This window comes from Leptosomus discolor, chromosome 3 (assembly GCF_034619465.1).
Source record: "Leptosomus discolor isolate bLepDis1 chromosome 3, bLepDis1.hap2, whole genome shotgun sequence".
Lineage (NCBI taxonomy): Eukaryota > Metazoa > Chordata > Aves > Leptosomiformes > Leptosomidae > Leptosomus > Leptosomus discolor.
In genome coordinates this window covers 30,684,828-30,709,376 of record NC_141393.1, presented here as the reverse complement: position 1 = coordinate 30,709,376, position 24,549 = coordinate 30,684,828, and the positions used below count along the sequence as shown (strand labels likewise).

The window sequence follows — 24,549 nt, the reverse complement described above, 5'->3', positions numbered from 1 at the left end:
TACAAACACTATCACAAGACTATGGCAGTTGAAAGTAACCCTGAAAAATACTGGTCCATAAACTGTTGCATCTAGCCACGATTACAGAGCGAGTAAAGGACTGTGGGAAAACACTCACTTTCCTGTTGGCGGTGTTTGCAGCTGCTTAAATAGTTGCTGGTCATGAGCAATTCTGTAGAGTCTTTCAGGCGACATTTCTGCTTCAGTCATGTTAGGTCTGTAGATGGTAAACATTTTCAGGTTCAGAAAGCAATTTTGGAAGGTGCTCGGAAATACTCAGAGTATTTATCTCTAAGTGATTTTCTTGGCTATGGACCCATCACAAGTTCCTGTGCAGCATTACTAAATAATGATAGGTGATTAACTATTTTAGTATTTATTAGTTGCTAATAAGATGGCATTCTATGCTAGTGTTCAGAATTCAGTTCAGAAGACTTTAGGAGATGTACATTTGAAAACAGGGCTTTCTCCATCCTATTAATGCTTCTGGCTGATCTTGTAGGGGCCTGTCTTTGAGCTTTCTCTTGTGGCAGTGTACATTCCAAAATGGCTGGTGTTCTCCTCCCCCAAGCCCCAGGTGAATTCTTGCAGGCAGACACTTTTCTCTCAGTCTGTCTGCTCTTCCACATCCTCCTCTTGAGTCCCATAGTCTGTTTCCTCATGTGCAGCTCTCTGCTTTGCCCACCCAGCTGTGGACATAGAGGAGTGCTGCAGCTAGGGGTGAGGGGGGAGGGTATGAGTAGCCTCCTGTCTTCTGTCTTCTCTTTCAAGTGATAGAGTTTAGCTTTGCAGCTGGGCCAGGCTTAGTGTGCGTCTTGCTTAAAAATTACTCCTTTCCTTAGTTAAAGGTGCCTTATTGTGATCCAGTGCAAGGGCCTTAAGTTCCTTTCCTTTTCTGCATCTTGATGTACGCATCATTGGCGTGGCATTCAAAGTCTGGGGTTTGTGTGGATGCAGGCTGAGGAAGTTCCCTGGAAGAGAGTTCCATTTTTGGTTACTTTTGCAGCAGCATCCATGCAGTAAAATCAACACTTATCAAGGTTATACTAATAATTTGTATCCTAGTTGAGAATTCACAATGTTCAAATATAATTATGCTTTCAATTTCTGATTTGTCAGTCTGTGAGGCCTTTAATTTAGAAACACTGTGCTACAGGTAAAAAGGTTTTGAGGTGGACTGTACTTTTTTCTAGTAATAAAATGTATATATACGTGTTTAGACATGCATGCATTTTATATGTTTTGTACTTACTGACTATACCGACTTTGTCTTAGGACTATGATCTAGATATTTTTAGAATTCCAAATTCTTCTACAAGTGATTAGTCATTTTTGTATCTCCCATTTGCATGTTATCTGAGGCACTATATTAATTTTTTTTCAGAAGAGGCTTCTGCAACCTAGGTATTGTTAAACCAAAGTCACTTAAGAATAGTGCCTTCTCTGTCCCAAGTATTAAGAGCTGTGCTTACAGGATTTAAACCCTCTAAGTTTAGAGGAAGACCAGCTTGAGCTTTCATTTGTGTTTGTGGGTTTAAAATGAGGAAAACAGTCCTCATGCGTAGGTGAGATGTTGTACCTTCTCTGATTGCTGCTTCTGCTTTCATAATTTTGGAATTAGTAACAAATCTTACTTTTTGTTTTCAGATCCCTCAGGGAAGGACTTACTGAAGGACACTGTTTAAATGTGTGACGTTACTGCAGGAAGATCACAGCAGGATAATCATCTTGCTTTGCACCTTGTTTTCCTAAGGGTAAGTTTGGGCTTTAGGTCTTCATAATCTTGTGTTTAGGGGGAGAGGTGGGTGAATAAGTGCTAGATGATACACCTTATTTTCTTTAACTACATTTGGAAATCTAAAAGCCTGTAGAGACAAGGTCCTATGGTGTGACTGTAGAAGGTCAGAGATTCTTCCTGCAGTGATGTCATACACTTCGTGTCTTCTGTAGCTCTTCAGAATTTTTCTGTTTAAACACAGAAATGCTCTATTATTTTAAATTTGAAGACTGAAATTAATTGGGGAAATCAAACAACCCTTCCTTTGAATCTGTAGCAAAGATGGGGGGGAGGGGGAACGGACATGAATTTGATTGTTTTCAATTTGTTATTTAGAATTAGGCAGATTGAAGTAAGATAATTGAACTACTTTACCATGAATTTCCAGTGTATATATTTTAAAACTGCACAAAAGTACCTTTAAATTAGTGGTTTACTGAAAAGAAAAATCTTCCTTTTGAGGAGCAATGTAATAAAGGTTACATATTAAATGTGAAGCCATTATGATGTCAGGTTTTTACCAGGTTTATTACCAAATTAACACAGATTTCATTCTGTGACTTTGCTTTGTACAATCAGAGTAGAAACTGTGTAAAAAATAAAAAGACGACCATACTGGTCTTAGATATCTTTAGTGATTCAACTCCCATTATGGTGAAAATCTTCCATGTCAGAGATTTTGTGAGAGACTGTGGTTGTTTTCCCTTTGTCAGTGTCCTGTTTCACCTTACTCTTGTACTTACTCACTTAAAAATGTATTGATTTGACAAAGCATTTATTGCTGGAGGAGGAAGAACCTTTGCTATGTGAGGATGTAGAGTATCTGAAATTATTGATTGTTTCTTCTAAACTAGATGGAAATTGACAGCGTCTTCCTGGTTAAATGAAATAATCCCGTGGATGAAGATTTTTGTGTTCTAGTTTAGTCCGTGTCGAATCTGTATTGTGCTGTGGTAAACAGAACACATTTTATAGTGAAAGTGCTGACTATACTTCTCATTCTAATAGTTTGAATGGTGCTGCTATGATAAGCTTTGCTTTAGAAAGAAAACACTAGGTTTATTTATAGTAGTATACACACTGCTTGTGAAGGATTTAGTTTTGCTAAGTATTTGTGTTCCCAGAGCTATTTTCTGTTAGCTCTAAATCCTGTGTTTTAAGAATATAAGAAACACAGTTGAAAGAGTAAAAGCAAAATTTAAAATACAGGTTCTCTTTCTGAATGTGTGTAAACTGATTTAGACAGAAAAAGAAAAAGCATTCTTAAAACACAGCATAAAAGTTTCAGTTCTTGCAATATAAAACTCTCAAGTATAAAAATTAGTTGGAGTTTACCTTCCTTTTCATTTTGTAATGAAATTGATACTTTGTTATAAAAAAGATACTTCCCTTGACTATGATTTCTATAACTGAAAGCTGGTTTTACATATGTGGGGTTTTTTATTTTGTTTTGGTCAGTGAATTTCACTACAGATATTGTTACATAAATACTATGTTTCTGACCACAATGTCAGTTTTCTATTTCTAGGTGTTAGTAAGTGGGAAAGCTCTCTTGGCCAAGGATTGATTCTATTTTAGATAGATATTAAAGGTTTCAGTATTTTTAGATGATATTGCAACTTTTAGCGATACAAATACTTTTACTGCTGCATGTCTTCAAACTCGGATATGTTTTAGCAGTTGTGAAGTAGTTTTACAAGTATTAGAGCAGATTTTGAGAGCTTTTCAGGTGACAGATCCTACTTTTTAAAAAAAAAAAAAACCTAAAAGAAGGCACTACTGTACCATTCTCAACAAATTGTTGCTGAAAATGACAAAATATGTAACAAGTAAAGCTGAGATATTAAGTCTTAAATTTCAGTATTGATGCTTGTTATACTTTTTCCTTTGTATAAGGGCTATTTACAGGTTTGTTTACATACATTTATGTTGTTATTTTTTACTCCACAAATATAAAATCAAATACATTAAGTACAGTAGCCTGTACCTTTCATTTATAGCACCATGTGATAGCTTTGTTTTTCCAAGAAAATGAGGAAAGTGTTTTTATCAAAATATTTTCACAAATTTATAGAACAGCGTAGGAGGTACCTCTGGACAGCCTCTGGAGGTCATCTTGTCCAGCGTCCCTGCTTGAGCAGGGTCACCTAGAGCAGGTTGCTCAGGACCATGTCCAGGTGACTTTTGAGGAACTCCAGTGAGGGCAGCCCTCACAACCTCTCTGGGCAACCTGTGCCAGTGCTCTGTCACCCTCACAATAAAAAAATGTTTCCTAATGTTCATATGGCACCAGCTGTGTTTCAGTTTGTGCCTGGTGCCTCTTGTCCTGTCACTGGACACCACCAGAAAGAGTTTGGCTCTGCCTTCTTTGCACCAAATATTTGTTGACACGTTAACGAGATCAGCCCTGAGCCTTCTCTTCTCCAGACTAAACACTCCCAGCTCTCCCAGCCTTTCCTTCTATGAGAGATGCTTTTATCCCTTAATCAGCTTAGTGGACTCTCTCCAGTAGCTCTGTATCTCTCTTGTACTGTAGACCTGGACGCAGTGCATCAGGTGTGGCCTCACCAGGGCTGCGTAGAAGGAGAAGGTTCACCTACCTTGACCTACTGGCAATGCTTTGTCTAATGCCGCTCAGGGTACTGTAAGCCTTGTTTGCCACAAGTGCACATTGCTGGCTCGTGTTCAGCTTGCTGTCCCCTGGGATCCCCAGGTCCTTTTCTGTAAAGCTGCTTTCCAGCCAGTTGGGGTTATTCCTTCCTGGCTGCAGGGCTTTGCAGTGCACATGTACGTCTTAAGCCTGTTCAGGTCTCCCTGAATGTCAGCACAAACCTCTGGTGTGTTAGCCACTCTTCCCAATTTTGTCATCAGCAAACTTGCTGAGGGGATGCTCTGCTCCATTATCCAAGTCACTGATGAAGATGTTGCACAGTATTGGACTCTGGAGTACACGGCTAGTTACTAGCCCCCAACTAGGTTTCACGTCACTGATCACAACCTGCTGGGCCCAGTCATTCAGCCATTCAATTTTTGTGTTTTCCTCATAATGTAATTGTTTCTAAACCAGTAAATATCTTTTCATTTGCAGTATGTATGTAAGCAACGTCTTCTGATTAATAACTGAGAGTTAGTGGTAATTGTTATACTTAAGGATGGCTTCAATAAAGCCACTGGAACCTTATAACAATTCTGAGGAAGTCTGGGTGTAGATACAGTAGTTTTTGTTTACAGTTATTGTAAGTTTTTGTTTTGTTTTGTTTTGTTTTCCTGGAGACAGGAGGAGTGATACTACACTGTAATCTTAAAATCTCAGACATAAGACTTATATTTCTGTACCTAGCATCTGTATGACAATATTCATATTTTTCTGTAGAATTCAGGTTAGAAACTTCTTAAAGGCAGTTTAATGTTATTATACAAATAAAGTAGTTTAGTTCTGCAGATAGGTAGCGGCTGAGCCACATTGCCAGCTTCCTCGTTTTACAGCTTCTTATTTTGAAAGTTTCTTTACTGAAACCTAAAATCAAACCTACAAATGCACAGAAAAGTAGTGTTATTCATGCAAGTAAGCATGCTATCTAGTGGAAGTATGAGCGTGAATAAAGTATGTGTATGTGAATATTGAGTTGGATTTAGAGTTTTTCTGTTGTGTTTATTGGAGTGGAAAATACTTTCTAGTGCCTAGTACCCATAAGCTATGAAGGAAAACAGGAATTTGGGGGTTTGGGTGTGTGGGGTTTTTTTTTTTGTTTTTTTTTTTGTTTTTTTTTGTTTTGTTTTGTTTTTTTTTTTTAGAAGTGTGCTGATCACCTATCAAAACAGGTGATGAGCTATTACTGAATAGTGCCTAGAAACTGTTTATTTTTAAATTTAGAATATAAATAGCATTAACATGAATGAGTTATGAGTTTAAGATCTCATTTAAAGTAGCTGTAAAATTTTCACATACATAGAAAACAATTTCAGGGTAAGCAAGCAAAAGTGCTTTTTAAAATCTTTTTCTCTCATGAATATTAGAAAGAAATGCCTGCAATCTTTAAAATTTTTTTCCCCTCTTTGTTTTCTTTAGGAAGATGATCCTCCTCATGGTGGTTATCTGAGATACTCTCAGTGACAAGCTGAAGCAGGAACAACTGAAAGCTATTTCTGGAACCCTGGATATACAACTTAAATTTGTAGGAACCTTTCCAGAATGAAAACCGCATACAGTTACCTTGATAATTGCAAAAGGATGAGAGGAAAGTTATGATGGCAAAAAACAAAGAGCCACGTCCCCCATCTTATGCTGTTAGTGTTGTTGGACTGTCTGGAACTGAAAAGGATAAAGGTAATTGTGGAGTTGGAAAGTCGTGTTTGTGCAATAGATTCGTTCGTTCAAAAGCAGATGAATATTATCTTGAGCATACCTCTGTGCTTAGCACAATTGACTTTGGAGGAAGAGTTGTTAACAATGATCACTTTTTGTACTGGGGTGACGTAACACAAAGTGGTGAGGATGGAATTGAGTGCAGAATTCATGTAATTGAACAGACGGAGTTCATTGATGATCAGACTTTCTTGCCTCATCGGAGTACGAATTTACAACCATATATAAAACGTGCAGCTGCTTCCAAACTGCAGTCAGCAGAAAAACTAATGTACATTTGCACAGATCAGCTAGGCTTGGAGCAAGACTTTGAGCAAAAACAAATGCCTGAAGGGAAATTAAGCATAGATGGGTTTTTATTGTGCATTGACGTAAGCCAAGGATGCAATAGGAAGTTTGATGATCAACTTAAATTTGTGAATAATCTCTATATCCAGCTATCAAAATCTAAAAAACCCATAATAATAGCAGCAACAAAATGTGATGAATGTGTGGATCATTATCTGCGAGAGGTTCAGGCCTTTGCTTCAAATAAGAAGAACCTTGTGGTGGTGGAAACATCAGCAAGATTCAATGTCAATGTTGAAACATGTTTTACTGCACTGGTACAAATGATGGATAAAACTCGCGGTAAACCTAAAATAATCCCCTATCTGGATGCCTATAAAACTCAAAGACAGCTAGTTGTTACAGCAACAGATAAGTTTGAAAAACTTGTCCAGACTGTGAGAGACTATCATGCCACTTGGAAAACCGTTAGTAATAAACTGAAAAATCACCCTGATTATGAAGAATACATAAATTTGGAAGGAACAAAAAAGGCCAAAAATACATTTTCAAAACACATAGAGCAGCTTAAACAGGAACATATTAGAAAAAGAAAAGAAGAATACATTAATGCATTGCCAAGAGCTCTTAATACTCTTCTGTCAAATCTTGATGAGATTGAACACTTGAGCTGGTCAGAAGCCTTGAAGTTAGTGGAGAAAAGGCCTGACTTCCAGTCATGTTTTGTAGTGCTTGAAAAAACACCCTGGGATGAAACTGACCACATAGATAAAGTGAATGACAGGAGGATTCCATTTGACCTTCTCACTACGCTAGAGGCAGAAAAAGTTTATCAAAACCACGTGCAGCATCTTATATCTGAAAAAAGGAGGGTTGAAATGAAGGAGAAATTCAAAAAAACTCTTGAGAAAATCCAGTTCATTTCACCTGGACAGCCATGGGAAGAAGTTCTATGTTTTGTGGTGGAGGACGAAGCATTCAAATACATCACTGATGCAGATAGTAAGGAGGTGTATGGTAGGCATCAGAGGGAGATTGTTGAAAAAGCCAAAGAGGAGTTTCAGGAAATGCTTTTTGAACATTCAGAGCTGTTTTATGACCTGGATCTTAATGCAACACCAAGTTCAGATAAAATGAGTGAAATTCATGCAGTTCTGAGTGAAGAACCTAGATACAAAGCTTTACAGAAACTTGCACCTGATAGAGAATCTCTTCTGCTTAAACACATAGGATTTGTTTATCACCCAACTAAAGAAACTTGTCTCAGTGGCCAAAATTGCACGGACATTAAAGTTGAACAGTTACTTGCCAACAGTCTTCTGCAACTAGACCATGGCCGCTCAAATTTATACCACGATAGTGCCAACATTGATAAAGTAAATCTTTTCATTTTGGGCAAAGATGGCCTTGCACAAGAATTGGCAAATGAAATTCGGACACAATCCACTGATGATGAATATGCATTAGATGGAAAAATATATGAACTAGATCTTAGGCCAGTTGATGCAAAATCCCCGTACCTGTTGACTCAGTTGTGGACCTCAGCCTTCAAACCACACGGTTGTTTCTGTGTGTTTAACTCTATTGAATCACTGAATTTTATTGGGGAGTGCATTGCAAAAATAAGGGCTGAAGCATCTCAGATAAGGAGAGACAAGTATATGGCTAATCTTCCTTTTACGTTAATACTGGCTAACCAGAGGGACAGCGTTAGCAAGAATCTACCTATTCTGAGACATCAGGGACAGCAATTGGCCAACAAATTACAGTGTCCTTTTGTAGATGTGCCTGCTGGTACATATCCACGCAAGTTTAATGAGACTCAAATAAAACAAGCTCTGAGGGGAGTACTGGAAGCAGTTAAACACAATTTTGATGTTGTAAGTCCAGTTCCCACCATTAAAGATCTGTCAGAAGCTGACTTAAGAATTGTCATGTGTGCCATGTGTGGTGATCCGTTTAGTGTGGATCTCATTCTTTCGCCCTTCCTTGACTCTCATTCCTGTAGTGCTGCTCAGGCTGGCCAAAATAATTCTTTGATGCTTGATAAAATAATAGGTGAAAAGAGGCGTCGAATACAGATAACTATATTATCATATCATTCTTCAATTGGTGTACGGAAAGATGAACTTGTTCACGGATATATACTGGTCTATTCTGCGAAGCGGAAAGCATCCATGGGAATGCTTCGGGCCTTTCTTTCGGAAGTTCAGGATACAATTCCTGTCCAGTTAGTGGCTGTTACTGATAGCCAGGCAGACTTCTTTGAGAATGAAGCAATCAAGGAACTTATGACTGAAGGAGAACACATAGCGACAGAGATTACTGCTAAGTTTACAGCATTGTATTCATTATCTCAGTATCATCGTCAAACTGAGGTTTTCACATTGTTCTTCAGTGACGTACTAGAGAAGAAAAACATGATTGAAAGTTCTTATATGTCAGACAGCACACGGGAAACAACGCATACAAGTGAAGATGTTTTTCCAAGATCCCCCAGAGGAAGTTCCCTTGACTACAATTATCCAGATTCAGAGGATGATACTGAAGGACCACCACCTTACAGTCCAATTGGTGATGATGTAAGGTTACTCCCAGCACCTAGTGACCGTTCAAAGTACCGATTGGATTTGGAAGGAAATGAGTATCCTGTTCACAGTACACCACTCAATTGTCATGACCATGAACGGAACCATAAAGTGCCTCCTCCAATAAAGCCGAAACCACTTGTTCCAAGAACAAATGTGAAAAAACTGGATCCTAACCTCCTGAAAACAATTGAGGCAGGTATTGGCAAAAACCCCAGGAAACAGCCTTCTCGAGTGCCTACGGCGCCACCAGAAGATATAGACCAATCTGACAACTATGCTGAACCTATTGACACTATTTTCAAACATAAAGGCTTTGCTGATGATATCTACGCGGTTCCAGATGATAGTCAGAATCGCATTATTAAAGTTCGAAACTCGATTGTTATGAATACCCAAGGTGAGGAAGAAAATGGGTTTTCTGATAGAGTGTCCAAAAGTCATGGGGAAAGAAGGCCTTCAAAATACAAATATAAGTCTAAGACTCTGTTCAGCAAAGCTAAGTCTTACTATAGGAGAACACATTCAGATGCAAGTGATGATGAGGCTTTCACCACCTCTAAAACTAAAAGAAAAGGAAGACATCGTGGAAGTGAAGAAGACCCACTTCTTTCACCTGTGGAAACATGGAAGGGTGGCATAGATAATCCTGCTATTACATCGGATCAAGAACTGGATGACAAAAAAATGAAAAAGAAAACCCAAAAAATAAAAGAAGATAAGAAGGTAAGTCAGTTGATTTGAATTTTATTTACAACTTCTGGTGCATTGTAAGACGGGAAGAGTCAAACTGTGCAAGATTTGCATCCTATTTTGAAACAGGTGCTCTAAAATGTTGATGTTTGATTTTTGTCCAAGTTTCTACTTAACTCGCTCTGAACTAGCAAACCTGAGGGAATGAGATGGTTTGTCTACCTAATCAGCTGTTCAGTAAGTTTCAGTTCTCAATAAGTTTCAGTTCTTTTCACCACTGTATGTAGATATGCAGTCTCCTTTCCGTATGAGTAAGTGAAGGCAGATCCTTTTTGTTAATCGTAACATCTTTTTTTTTTTTTTTTTTTTTTTTTTTTTAAAAAAAAAAAAAAAAGCTGCTTTGTGAGTTCTTGGGTAGAACTGGTTCTTTCAGTTCTTGCAGTTCTGGCTGGCTGTGGGAATGAAGTTTAGGGCTGGTGAATGAAAGGATTGGGGTTTTTTTATTTCTCAGTTGTCTACCTGGAACTCTAAAACAGGAGCACAAAAAGGCAACTTTGTATAGTGTTTTTACTGACTGCTGCATTTTCCTAGTGTGGGCAAGCAAGTAATTAAGGTGAAAGCTGTGCTACCTGCACAATTCTCTATTCAAACAAAATAAAGAGAACAAAATGCCTGCCCGATATGGGTTTCTAATAGTAATGCGACATTCTACTTGAAAGATATCTGTTTCATTTTGATCTTTATGCTTGATAGTTACTTATTTTTTGACTTACTGTTTTAAAAATTATTATATCAAGGTAGTGTGGTGGTGTAGGTTCTGGATGCATAGTCTTTATAGTTTAGATTTTAATTTTAGGCTAGCAATCATTGCGTTGCATATAGTTTTTGTTTAACAGTAAACCCAGAGTGTTCCTGGTCCATTAGATATTTTCTTTCTTGTCCCAAAATAGCTCGACCTTTTTAATACGGTCTTTTGTAGGATTTTTTAAGTGTCTCAGCTTAAATCTGACAGTTCTTGAATAGCACTTAGAAATAAGTTTTGTTCAAGTAGAGCATAGTTAAATTTTACTAATGGATTAAATTCTGAATTGCACTTCCTAGTATGCAGCAGTGATTTGAATTACACATGACTGATGTAAAGGACACTAAATTTTCTTAAGGCTTACTTATAAGCATAGATAATGATGTCTCATGGGTATAAAATGATATGGTTAATAATACTTTGAAGTTATTCTTTTTTTGAAAATTAAATGCTTTTAAAAACAATAATTTATATACTTTTGATTGAAATAACCTTATTACATAGAAATTGAAATGTAGTGGTCATAATCCTCCTGCTGACTCAGCTGTATTGAGTTGACAGAAAGTTCCTTCAAGTTGGATATTTATGTTTAAACTGTGTAGATCTAGTATAGTGGGGTCTTCTCTTCCTGGCATTGTGTCAGGAAACCCACTTATATCTTTACCAAAGGTTCCACTTTTGGCTTTGGCCTCTTGAGAGACAGCCCCAGTCAGAAGTTTCAGGCTGTTCTAAAGTTTTGTAGTGGTTAAGACTCTGTTGTTTCAAGTTTTCTTTAACATACTGCTTGGTTTTGTTGTTTTGTTTTGTTTTGTTTCGGTTTTTAACTTTCAAGTCATGGTCCAGGGCTGATGCTTTCAAATTAGTCAGAGAAAACTTTTAATAGTAGAAGTACAGGTTATTGTAATGATGGAGAAAGCAAGTTTAAGTTGATAGCTAAAATGTCTGCAAGCATTCAAAATATCTGAGAATGCTGAGTGCTTAGTGCCTTTGATAAGTAGTGACTTCTGTGTATGTTGACTTGCGTTAATGAAGTGAGAGTAGTTCCTGTGATGAGTCATTCTAGTTTGTAATATTCTTGTTTGTTTTTTTTTTTAACTGGTTTGGGTTTTCGTTTTTATTTTGTTTTTGTTTTTTTTTGCGAGAGAGATGCAGTTTTATCAGTTTTGGAACTTAACATGTTTTCCTCTGTTTTAGATGAGCAGCCAGCAATCTTTAATTACAAAAACTCAAAAATTACTCAAATGATACTTTCCTTGTTGAGTGTTGTTTAGTCCACGTGAGGGATGTTAGTGCATCACTATTTACAGATTACTTGCTGGGGTTTTTTTTGAGAATTTTGACCCCTTGAATGTGAAAGGGAAAAATATGACTTCAGTACCCCTTTCTGAGTATTTTTTAGAGCTCTTACTGATACTTTTCCTAATTGTTTAGCTGTATGTAAAGGGAACATAAGATACACATGTAACTATTGTTGCTATAATTACAGTGATTCTGAAATACAGAAATCTTATGAACAAAACATTTTTTTTTTGGAAAAACTCAGCCTTTGAAGTCTGAGTTCCTCATTGTCTCTGTCAAAGAGAACAACTTCATTTATTTTAAAAATCTTAAAAAAAAAAAAAACCATCATGTGGTATGCTGTTGCTTTTTAAAGCCCAAATAGGATGTAACTCCTTTCATCTTTGTTGGTTGGAGGGGTCTGAGATGTGTTGCTGGGTGGGTTTCTTGTATGGCATTGCAGAACGCTCCTATGCAGAGTAAGTTGTTGTTTTGCACTTCAGTTTTCAGTTATGCAAAGCAGATTTCATCTAGAGGCAGAATTTGCCTATGCAGATTTTTACATTTAGAATTTGGGGGGCGTTTGGTTTTTTTGAGTTTGGGTTTTTTCCCTCTTGGAGGTTCTGGAAAGTGTTTTAAAGGCAGGCCCAGAATAAGAAAACATTTAAAGATAATGCTCATTCTGTCCTGATACTTTCACACCCCGGTCTCCCAGCTTACAAGATGAAGTCATATAAAGGTATGGGCACTAGGATAGATATTGGGATGGGCACTAGGACAGATATTGGGAGGCAGGGAATGGGTGTAGAGTGATTGTAGGATTCAGGTAAAAAATTGAAGGGAAGAAGGCAAGAGCTGGGTGGGTAGGAAGCAGGAAGGGAGTTTTGGCAAACAACAGAGTAGGAAAAACAACAGTTCCTTTTTACAAACCTGAAGTTAACAGCTGTAGTTTAACTGGTCTGCTAACACGTATGTGCAAGCTTTTTTTAAAAAAATCTATTTTGAACACATGTTATTAAATGAATTGTGCTACTTGTTGCTATTTGGAAGCGTAAATGAAAATGTTTTGCTGTGGAAAGTATAGCAATGATAAATCTGTGGTGAGCAGGTAACATTACTTGTAAGGTCCTCTGACAGTGCTTACTACTAAAGGAAATTAATCAATTTAAAACTGAGACCTGTTAAGTGAGCGTGTTTTGGTCTGAATTATTTGACTGTTTTTGTCAGTAACACCGTGTTTGTGTTTTCCTATGCTGTTTCTATATACTGGTAGTTAGAACTGGAAGAACCATCCTTCAGCTTTGTTTTCAATTATTGCAGAAATAATTCCCCTGAAAACTTTTATCCCCTCGTTCTCACTATTCTGTAAAACTCCTCCAGAACTTGTTTCCTCTGTATTGGTGAGGATCATCTTGCAATTTCCAGTTTTCATCTTTCCTTGTGGTAATTTCTCTCCTGAAGTGTTTTTTTCCTTCTGTGATGTCTGACACCTCCAAACAGGTAAAGAGAATATGGCTGCTACTTGACCTGAGTTTTAGAAGATTAAAAAAGGTTTTGTAATTCCCTCTGAACTTAAGTTTTTGAATGAGGATGTCTGAAACTGTATATAGTATTGCAAAGAATGTCATAGCAGCACATCATATAATTATAATGTTTGTTGATCTGTACTAGAAATTACTACCTGACACAGTTTGTGTGATTGCACCCAACTTTTTCTTAGCTGCAGTTAATTTAGGAACTTTTTGTGTTCTTATCCTTGGTAATTTTCAGCTAATGACTTCCTACCGTGTACTACAGATGGTTTATATTACATGCACGTTGTAGTACATACATACACATAGTACATGTACATCATAGTACATGTATGTTATAATACCTGCTACATGCACATTCCAGTGCATGCTTTTTCCATTAGTCTATGACTTTGTCCTTTTTGTTGTTGAATATCATCCTGTTGCCTTTACTCCACTTGTCACAGTAGTTTCCTGTATACCACCATTAAATGCCTTACTGAAGTCCAGTTTAGTAAAACCAATTGATCATTGCAGTTTCTTTGCCTCTAGAGAAGAATACATGGTTTCAGTGGAGAAGGTTGGATCCGTCTAGCATAGTCTAACTTGTGATACAACCACCTTTATCCTATTTTATGTTATTACCATGTTTCTAAATGTTCTGAAAAATTTATTCTATGGCCTGGAATGTACTGATAGCAAGTGAACTGTTAAAATTTTTCTGGTAGGGAAGAAATGTGGAATATGAAGGCAAGTGGAGAGAAGGAAAAAAAAAGAAAGCAGACTGGCTAGAGAGTCACAGGACTTTTTAGGCAAGTTGTTGTGGAGCTGTGTGCACACAGCACACTTCAAAGCTTTCAAATGCATCTTGTGTGCCAATATTTGTTAAGCTATGATGTGCTGCTTTTTTTCCCTCTACGGAACTTTTTCTGTCAAAGTTTCTCTTACGAAAAAGCACCTAGTCCTTTCTGCTGTTGTTACGCAAAGTATGTCTGATTAAATGCGTTTTCCAGAGTGAATTTTCCGCTGTATCAACATACTTACTATGTTTGATTATTTGTTTCCTTACCAGTGTTCACAAACTTGGAGGAACTAAACACAAAGTACAATGTTCATGTGCAACTTTGCCTCAGCTGTTTCTGCTTTGCTGTGTTAGACCCCTCCAGCTGAGATGCGTGCGCATTCATCTCCATGTCTTTTTCGAAAATTGCAAGTGGGAACTACAAGTAGATGCTTGTATCAGAATCTGTAACACTGATACAAAGGTCTAGTATAGAACATTGTTGCGTATTGGTACGCACCAGTCTCTTTAAGAGCAGCAGCCTTGCAGGCCATATAATAAATTAATTTTGTCTTTAGTTTAACTTGATGAGTTTGGAGATATGGAGCAACAGAGAGAAAATGCAGAAAATTTCAGGATGTGAAAAGGCAGTGAATGTTTATAGAGGATGAGAATCTTGCTGGAGGAAACCTTCTGTTATCTCAGACAGGAGGAACCTCTACATGTGTGTGCAGTAACCCTAAAGCTGCAGCTGTCATGCAGTTTGTGCATTGATATAAGGCCCAAACCAGAGTGCTTCTTGGCCTTTCACTGTTCTTACCATGTCCTTCTCATGTGTAAACAAGCTTGGTAGAAATATTTAAAAAATTATTTATCAATTATTATTGATTTATCTAGTAGTATTATTACTACATCAAATAATTGCAAGTTATTTTTCACCCTTGTCTTTAGTAATTCCCTGTACAGCAGGAAGCCTGCCTGATCTGGAAACCTGTACCTGTTCCATGTAGTTACAATTAATAACCTTATATTTATCTGTACAATGGAATTGATGAGTATTAAAAAATTTAGCCATCTAATTTAGACCGCTTGACTTTGTGAACACTTTGACATATGCTGAGTGTCTAATTTAGGCTGTATTTTTTCCCTCTTGTAAGGTATAGTTGTTTTAGTTTTTAATTCCCGCCAGCATACCAAGAACAGCAAATATCCTGAATAAATTTCTGCAAAGGGAAAGGCAGAACCTCATTTTGAAATAAATTCTGCAGGCTTCATGCCTTGTTATGGAATAATTATTTTGTTAATACATTTGTAAAAGTAGAAATAAGGTTAGTATGGGTATCTTTCATTTTTTTTGTATGGAAGAAATTATTTGAAGTACTTCTGAAACCAAAGCCTAACTACAGAAATCTTGTAAACAATATAGTAAATTAACTGACCAGTGATAATTCTTTGACATGCCATTGTTAAAAGTGACTAAGTCTGAAAAAGTTTTACTTTTTTTTGTTCTTTGACCAATAGTCGATAGTTTTATTATTCAAGGACTGATTTTTCTTTTGTGTGTGTGTGTGACTGGAGTTTCCAGCTGTGTTGTTAAATTAAATCTGAAAAACAGCGCTTTAAAACATTATGCTGTGTAATCTTGTTTGCAAACATTTGTTGCTTCCAAAGAAGATTGTGAATTATGTTCTTTCTATCTTCTTTTATACCAAGATGATTGTAAGATGCCTTTTACTTTTAATTAATCTGGAAACTTATCTCAGTATTTCAGCAAGAAAAATCCACTAACACCTAGGTGAATTCTCACATACCTTACTCTGACTTGCTTTAGAACACAATATAGGTAGCACAGGTTTGATATATATTTTTCTATGCTTAAACCTGTTTGCTGTCATTATAATTTCAAAACTATATCAAATTTTATGTTGAAAGTATTACTGAAATGTTGTTGGGAACTGTATAACCTGTGTGTGTTGATCTCAGTTTTAATAAGACTATGGTAAATGTGAGAAATGGGAGATAAACTTACATTTTTATTCATCTGTTCTTGACTAAATTCAGTGGTTGATTTAGCAAAGTACTATCTACTTCAGCCTGGAATGTGCAGTGAAATTTTTTTTTTTCTCCTGAGGAGTATAGGAAATATCAAAGTCTGTACTTTCAGGTTTCATCTGTTCAAATTTAACACTCTTAAAATGCATATTTGGAGCCATATGCCTTCTTGAGCCTCTGTAGTTCAAAAGTTGGTAAAACAAGCTGGAACTCTAAGAATGGCAGAAGGCATGAGGGGAAGAAAGAGAGAGCATGTTAGGGACCATCATCTGCATTATTCATATGTTGTATAGTTTCTGAAGAGCTAGCTATGAATTAGAGATTACAAATACTTTATTAAGCATATAAAATGAATGCTGTTCATGGTGCGTGGTTTTATGAAGTATTTTAATAGTCTTGAAAATATTGACTTTGCACTCTGTGACCCTAGGGCTGACTGCAAATGAAGCAGGCAGAAAATTTCCTTTGTATTAGTAGTAGAGAAGTGTGTGGGAGGTAGAGAAGTGGCTGAATCTCCCCTTTGATAAATAATGATGGTAGTTCTGGTGGGATGGAGGGGAGAGGAAAAAAAGAAGGGAAGACCCTCTTGGACAAAGAGTAAAGTAAGCAGCCCAGCCATAAAGGGGTTTGACAGATAGGTTTGGGCAGTTTTTTAGGTTTCTTAATTTTAAAAGGTTGTATTTAAGTGCATTGTACTCTCAACTCACAGCTGGCTGAAGTCTCAGACTAGTTTCTCTCTAGAAGATAAGTGCTGCTTAGCTGTTTTCCTGGTACCTACAGTCAAGAGGGCTGATCTTGAGTATACTTTAAATATACGTTTTCATGTTTTTATGCTTTTTATAATAATATTTCTAGTTTTGAAATCAGGAATTGGATACTGTGCCATGCTAGAATACATGTTTTCATGTTTACCTTGTCTTTTATGAAGAGGACTTCAACTGATCTTTTTCAACACATGTTTCAGTGATTAAACTACTGTAATTAAAGCAATATTGCTTTTGGTATCAGCAACACAAGGCAAGTTTGGGATTCTCTGAGTTAAAATGATTTCCTGCCAAAATTTATATGGATCAGCTGAAGCTTTGGCATTAACCTCTGTTAGGGTATGAAGAGAAGTTGTCTTTGGCAAGAAGCAAGTGGTGAAACCTTTGCTGGAAAGCTCGACATCAGTGCAGCGATCAATTATAAAAAAGTGCAGATTTATATGAAAACTAAGGATTTCAGCTTCATGGTGTTTGGCTTGAGTTTTAATTACTAACATGAAACAGTGGTATGTGATACAATGAGCTTTCACTAGGATTAACCAACAAAACTTTTGTGCTGGTTCTTGTCTTCTCTAACTTGGTGCCTGTTAGTCAGTTTTCATTATGATATAGAAACAGCGTACCAAATTGTCTTTGACTGTGCCTGGATCAGTGCTTGCTGTGTGCAGTATTGGGTTACTGCCGTATTGTGGGAGTAGGTGTTTTGGGCAGAACTATTGAACTAAAAATACCTGTGGCAAAAATCATAATCTCTCTGCCAAAATCTAGGAATTTAGAAATAATTCATCTTTTTTAGGTGCTGTTTAACTAAATGAATAATTTAATGTTTAACAGTGGTTTTGTTTATTGTTTCATTAGAGAATTCTTGAAAGTTAATTTTACATAGCAAAAATTATGATAGTCATTATCTTGACGAGCAGATTTAAAAGTTCCATGCTATGACTGATGGATCAGAAAAACTGCTATTTTCTGAGTTGGGAACACGCATTAAAAAAAAACTTTCACTAAAGCTTATTTTGTTAGAAATAAGACCTGTTTTTTTTCCTGAAGTCAGTTGATCTTTTGACAAAGATCAGGTCTTTTGCACAGTAACATGCCTTTTCATTTAGAACAAGTTCTCTGCTTAAGAAGTCTAGACATGCAACTTAAGGAAAGTATGGAAGTCTCAAAACAGGAAATAACGTGGTGTTTTTTTAATACCTTAAAGTTTTGTTGTTAATTTGCAGAAGTAATTTTTTGTGAAGATTGTGTAAATATGTTATTTGCAGGAAGATTTGATTTGCACTGTCATTGGAGAGATTACCATTCACATGCCGCAAAAAAAGGGAAATCACAAGAGAGATATTTTAGTAAATATTGGACAAGAAAGTGACATGAAACATAGTGGGAAATAGCTGATGAAATTATTACTGTAACTTTGTCTGCCTTGTGAAATGCTAGTTCCATGTTTATGGAATAGCTGTGCAACGATCATCTCTTGTACTCTACTTTTAGATCAGTTTGAAAAGGGCTTCAGCTTTTTTTTTGTTTTCTTTTTTTCTTTATTCTTTTATTCTATATTAAATTCTTTAGACAAATTCTCACTTTCCAAATTGGAGATTAAACTGATTGTTTCAGGTAGACAGAAAGAAGAAATAAGAAACCTTTCTGCTTTTTTGAGTGTATGATGTCATACTTGATATCTCAGTCCCTTACAACCATTCTTCTGAACGCAGGACAATTATTAGAAGAAAACCATTATTTATTCTGGCTTTGCAGACATACTTGATATTCAAGTCCAGGTATTCTACACAGTTAATAATATTCATTAGTATTATAATTGTAATAAAAATTCTGAAAAATTCTAGTTTATTATTCCATTAACCAGATTGCTTTCCGCTCACACCAACAAAATTTGTTTATATTTAATTATGTTATGCTAATATTACATCTTAATCAGAGAGACACACACAGTCTTTTTCTATCTACTGGGTTTGAAATACAGAGTCTGAGTGTTGCACCATATTCTAAGATGGTGGGGATGCGCACTGAACACCTTGGGGGAAAAAAATAAATTGTTTTTAATTTTTCATTGTGCTAATGTATGTATCTCTGAAATGATCTTTCATTCAACATCTGACAAAGATGTTTTCACTGAGTTTTACACATTCTTTAGCTTCAGCTTTGCCCTTTCAGCTGCTGCTTCTCTGAACTGGATGTTGCCTAATAAAATATGATTTTGCCACGAAAGAGAAAATAGCCAACAAACTAGGGGACTGTCGCAGTGAGAAGGAAGGAAGAAAAAGCTGTGTCTAATCTGAAGGCACATGGTGGTAGAACCATAGATATTTTATCCAAGATGAATAAAAGTTATGCAAAGAGTTGACAGTTGAAAAGAATGTTTTCAGATACTGTCTGCTTAGTCATAAAAGTTTATCGAAAGTTTTATCCTAAGCTTTTTTTCCTAAACTTTTTATTAAGTTTTCAGTGAATGTAAAACTTGGGGAGAAATGAATTGCTGGAGAGCAATTTCTTTCTAGTGTTTTGAAGAATTGGTAAATTCTAAATTAAAGTGCTGAACTTTTTATAGAAATCCCAAATATCTAAATAAGCCTAATTTTTTGTTAGCCTTCTGTTACTGTGATCAATCATGGGTACTTTGCTGCTGGTTTCAAGAAGCACAAGCTGTCTTAAAAGAGACGTTCCATGTAAACAGTCTTAAGTGTTCAATTAGGTTGTTGAAAGGCTTTGATTAACAGATTTTCTTTTATCAAGTGTTGGAGAAGTTCCATAGGTGCTGTAGGTGACAGTTGGAGAAATGTTCTTTAGGCTGTAGTTTCCACTGTCCCCCATAGAGTTCAACTTCAGCTCATTGATTCTCAGTGGGCAAGTCAATCATGAATATGTACCTTGCTGACCTGAAGTTCTAGGTAGTTGGTAAGGACTGATTAAGTAAATTCGATGGGACAAAACTCTAGAAGTTAACCCGTTGGGTTTTTTTATTACACTAAGATATTGAAATTCAAGACTTTTCTACATGTAAAATACAGAAATGAGACATGTTTTGACTTAACAGTTAATTGAGATGTAGACTTACTATAAACTGTAAAATTCTAGAAAACTTTTTACTAAATTTAAGTCTGGCTATTGTGCTTTTTGTTTTTCTTTTATTTTTTACTATTAGATGTTGACTGAAGAGTTTATATATGAAAATGTAACTGCTTTTAGCAACCTTCTTACTGCATATAAACTTAAAGATAAAATGCTAGATTTTAATGGTGATGTTCATTCAGTTTCCACATTCAGTTGCCAACATACAACCAATTGATTGGCCACTTTGTGTGGCCATCTCTGAATATTTTCATCAACATTCAGAGATGAAAATATATATACAATATAATTCTTGTAATCGTCCAAAGGTGATTTACCAGTTGAACTGATAAAAGTCTCTCTCAGGAAAAAAAAAATCAAAACAAGCAAAAAATCTTTATATGAAACTCATCATTGTACTAGATTTGATTGGGTGCATTTTTTTTTTTTTTGGCTAAAATCCTGTGCCTACAACAAAGCAGTCATGCTTAATAGGAGTGCCTGCAACTCGAACTCTGAGATTGATTGCTGTGTGTCGTGCACCATCATGTTTCTAGCATAGTTGCAATAGAAAAAATATTTAGTATCTTTAATGAGACGCATACAGAAGACACTAATTTTGTTTTGTGATGTAACACTTCACAGTCTTATCCTGAAGATTTCTATAGAGGTGTGGTTCAAATGTGGTTCATGTAGATTCCTTTGTGAGTGATGCTGAAAGTTAGGATGTAAAGACTTGTCATAGCGCTCTAAACAAGTAGTGTGTTTATTTTTGTTCCTATAGTATTTCAGTTACTGGTGCATTGGGTCATCCTGTTCCTAATGTGGTACAAAAATTACCAGATCTATTAGAAGTTATTTGAGCATTTTTGTGTCTAATGTATGCTATTTTAAAAGTACATTTATTTTTATTCAGTGTGCTGTAGAGGAATTTTAATGTCTGGTAGATATGTGATCTGTTTGTTTTTACTGAATGGTTGCAGTATGAGTTAGTGAAGATATTACTTGAATATTACTTAAATAACTCTTGTTTTGTTGTAGCCGAAAAAGAAAACTAAGACATTCAATCCTCCAATCCGTAGAAACTGGGAAAGTAATTACTTTGGGATGCCCCTACAGGATCTGGTTACACCTGAGAAACCGATACCTCTGTTTGTTGAAAAATGTGTGCAATTCATTGAAGATACAGGTAAGATAGGAGGACTATTGGAGGAAAGACTTTCCCACTTTGCAAAACAAGTAAAGCCTCTCATTTTCTGTTTTAAAGTGCTTTTACAGTTTTATTCTAGAAATAATTAATTATGGGATAAGCACATTTTAAAAATAGAATATGTTCTCTAAATTGCTTAATGTATGGTGGTCTTTTGTCTTTATTTACACAAATACTTAATTTTGTTTTGACACTTGAAGTTTAACATTTGTTTCCTGTAATTTAAAAAACTTGTAGCACTTTCTGATGCCAAATGGCTTTTAACCCAACGGCATTCCAGTCTTACGTGTCTCACTGTTGCCATGTATTTTACTTCATACATAAAAAGCTCTGAAATCCACTCTTTCCAGTTGCAGAAAACAGGTACTTGATATGGCTTAATTAGTTGGCTTGCTTTCTTTATTTTGCTGGTAAACCTAGTTTTGCATTTTAACTTGTTACAGAGACAGAAACATTTATTTTCTAAATACCGTGTAATTCTATATGAAAAACGTTAAGCGATTTGTTTAACTTGCAGATTTCCAGTTTAACCTAAAATATTAACATACAGGTGTTTGCACTAGGGTGACATTTCACAGTATGTTTTTCTCTCTCTCCTTTCTCCCTGGCTCCTTGGTTGTATGTTTGTCCCTGCTTTCAGCCTAGTTACTGTGTGACCATGAGGCGAGTAGAATGATCTCGCTGGTCCAACAGAAGACTACATTTAGGAGTGGGGAGTTGTTTTGAGGTTTGGGAGGGAGGTGTGGTTGGGTTTTATTTGATTTTTTCTTCTTTGTTTTTAAAGATGGCAAGCAGCAGTTTTCAGTTAGCATGTAGATGTTGCTTGCTGCAAAGTTGCATAAATGGTATATGGCTATACTTGAGGCAAATGAAAGTGAAACTAACTGACTGGAGCTGAAACATGAGCAGGACCATGTTTTGATGGGCGTCTGCAGGCTGATATTGTTTAGCATAAAGGAAAACAGCACCTTCTTTCAACATTTTCTTAACTCTGTAATACAATTTTGGCAGTAAGATGGCAGTAACAGTTTTAGCAAGAGTAAAACTGAAGTTTTCTTCCTTAAACTGAAACTCATTTTTCCTGCCATCTGTAAGAGTAGTGTTTCCAGAAGAACTGCTACAGGTGGTCAACTTATATACTGCATTATTGCAATCAAAAAAAATTAGGTGAATCCTCGGGCACTGATCTTTTGGGAGTCAGAGCTGTTAGCATAAATCTGCCCTTAACCTTTACCTCTGGCTTATTCTATGCCTAAACGTAAGACCTGCATTTTCTTCCCTCTTGCTTTTGCTTTCCTCACCTCACCCAGGAAAAAATGAGGAAGGAGGAAGAAGGGCAAGGTGTAATAGAGTGGTACAGACGGTTTAATATATATTTTGTGTTTGCTATTGTATGTAGCAAAAAACCCCTCCAAAACAAACCAACATAATTTTATGCGTGAGTCACTGTCTGAATTTGTGTTCTTTAAAAATGGCTATACACAGCTACTATGTATAGCTATATAAACCAGACTTTCACCAGTAATGAAAACCAAATGACTTTCTGAAGAGTTTGTAGAATCTAGAAGTAGTATCTTAAATTTGAGCATATTTAACTTTGTAAGAATATTTTCAAACAACAAAATTATAAATCCAGAGCTAAAGAAAATTGTATTTGCTTAAAAGTGATGTTGTCTGATATCTGTTGACTTTGTGGTAAACTTTAGAAAGAAAGTGTAGTATTTCTCCCAAAGGATTTTCACTAGCTTGTGGGATGAGAGAACTGTAATAGTGTGGGAACATGATTCATTGTCTTTTTTTCCTCATAATCATCAAATAACGCAAGCACCCAGAAGGTTTAACGCTTTTATTCTCCTCTCTTGACCTGTCTTTGAAGAATAAGATCCTTAGTTAAGGTGCTGATGTGTTAAAAGTATGACGGGATCCTTAAAAGTTGTGACTTGAGAGGTACTGCTTTTCCTTTAGCTGGCTGAGCGAGCATATGTTCATCCTGGGATGCTGCTGTAAGTGGCTTTGCTTGTTCTTTGAAACTTCCATACTTGGCTGTAGGAGTTTATTTTTTGGGTGTCTTATTTTTATATTGGGTTAATGTAGGTATTTGAGTTTCAAGCCATGTTCTGATAGAACATATTTGTTGCCTTAGAGAGAGGAGGATGTTCACTTGCATTGCCTTCGCATCCTGTACTGTGATAAACTCACATCACTGACTTTGGGACTGTCTGAGAGGAAATTCCACAAATACAGTTTTGGACATGATCAGTCTGCAGAAAGCAAGTCAGGATCTATTGGCTTCAGGCTGGAGTCTGGAATGGTACCATTCCCTTTTGATAAAGTGTTGTATCAGCTGCTTGGCCCTGGGGAGTCATCCAGTACTTCAGCTGTCTCTTAGCAAGTCAGCCTACTGCCGGTATTAACTGAACTGAATACCAGTGTTTATTATTGTCTTTTTAATCAAGAAGTGCAGTCTTTTCCATCTATTCTTGAGTGAGGCTAATCAGTGTATTTCTCTCACAGAGGATGTATTTGTTTAGCTTTTCCTTTTAAGGTACTTTCATGGAGTTCAGCTCCTTCTTTTTGTATTACCACATGTAATTTGCATTGTGGCTGAATTGCAGCTTTTTTTGCGAAGATATGATTAATCTCAAATTGAACGACTAATCTTAATTTTTAATGTTCCCTATCTCTGCCTTATGAAATTATACAAGACAGTGCTTTGTACCCACTCATCTGAATTGTAACTGAGGCTAGAAATTATGCAGTGTGAAAAAAACATTTTCTCTGCTTTGTTTTGGATACTGGGAGGAGAAGATAATATCAGAAAGTGTCTTTGAAGATTCTTGCTCCACCACAAACCTTAAAGAATTGAGCACATGCAGAAAATACTATCAGATTTTTTTTTTTCACCATACTGTTCTGGAATACCTTTACAAAGGAAAAAAAAGTGTGCATCAGTAGAACAGGGACAATTTGGAAAAAAATAAAGTAAATCTAGGAGCTGAAAAGTTCCAGCCTTTTATAAATCAACAGATTTTTCTTTTGAAGGAGCCCTCCCATCAGGGTAAAGGGAGATCTGGTCGAGGTAAGGAATCCTAAGTCAGGGCCTACACATGGCATTTTCTGTGTGTTCCTGTTTAGTTTGATACTTTGCAACAAGCAGTTTTATTCTGAACTGGTTTAGCTTTATGGAGTCAATTAATTTGTGTTTTTGAAAGATAATCTAGGACTTGAATCCCTTTGGAATCTTTTTGATAGTATTGGGAATAGGAACTGAGGGAGTGAAGAAGTTAATATTTGAGCAGATCTAAACCTAATAAGCAGTAAGTATGTATCAGAACCTCCATTTCAGCAGCAGTGTGTGCTGTTGCTGTTA

At 36.3% G+C, this 24,549-nt stretch overlaps 1 protein-coding gene across 1 annotated transcript in view; it reads left to right on the top strand.

The window, feature by feature from the left end:
• Positions 1 to 6,022: 6,022 nt before the first annotated feature.
• ARHGAP5 (Rho GTPase activating protein 5) overlaps positions 6,023 to 24,549 on the top strand; it is a 35,043-nt gene continuing 16,516 nt past the window's right edge. The window contains exons 1-2 of the mRNA XM_009948376.2: positions 6,023 to 9,745; positions 21,011 to 21,158. Of these exons, the coding sequence (XP_009946678.1) occupies positions 6,023 to 9,745; positions 21,011 to 21,158 (3,871 nt within the window). The remainder of the gene's footprint in view (positions 9,746 to 21,010; positions 21,159 to 24,549) is intronic.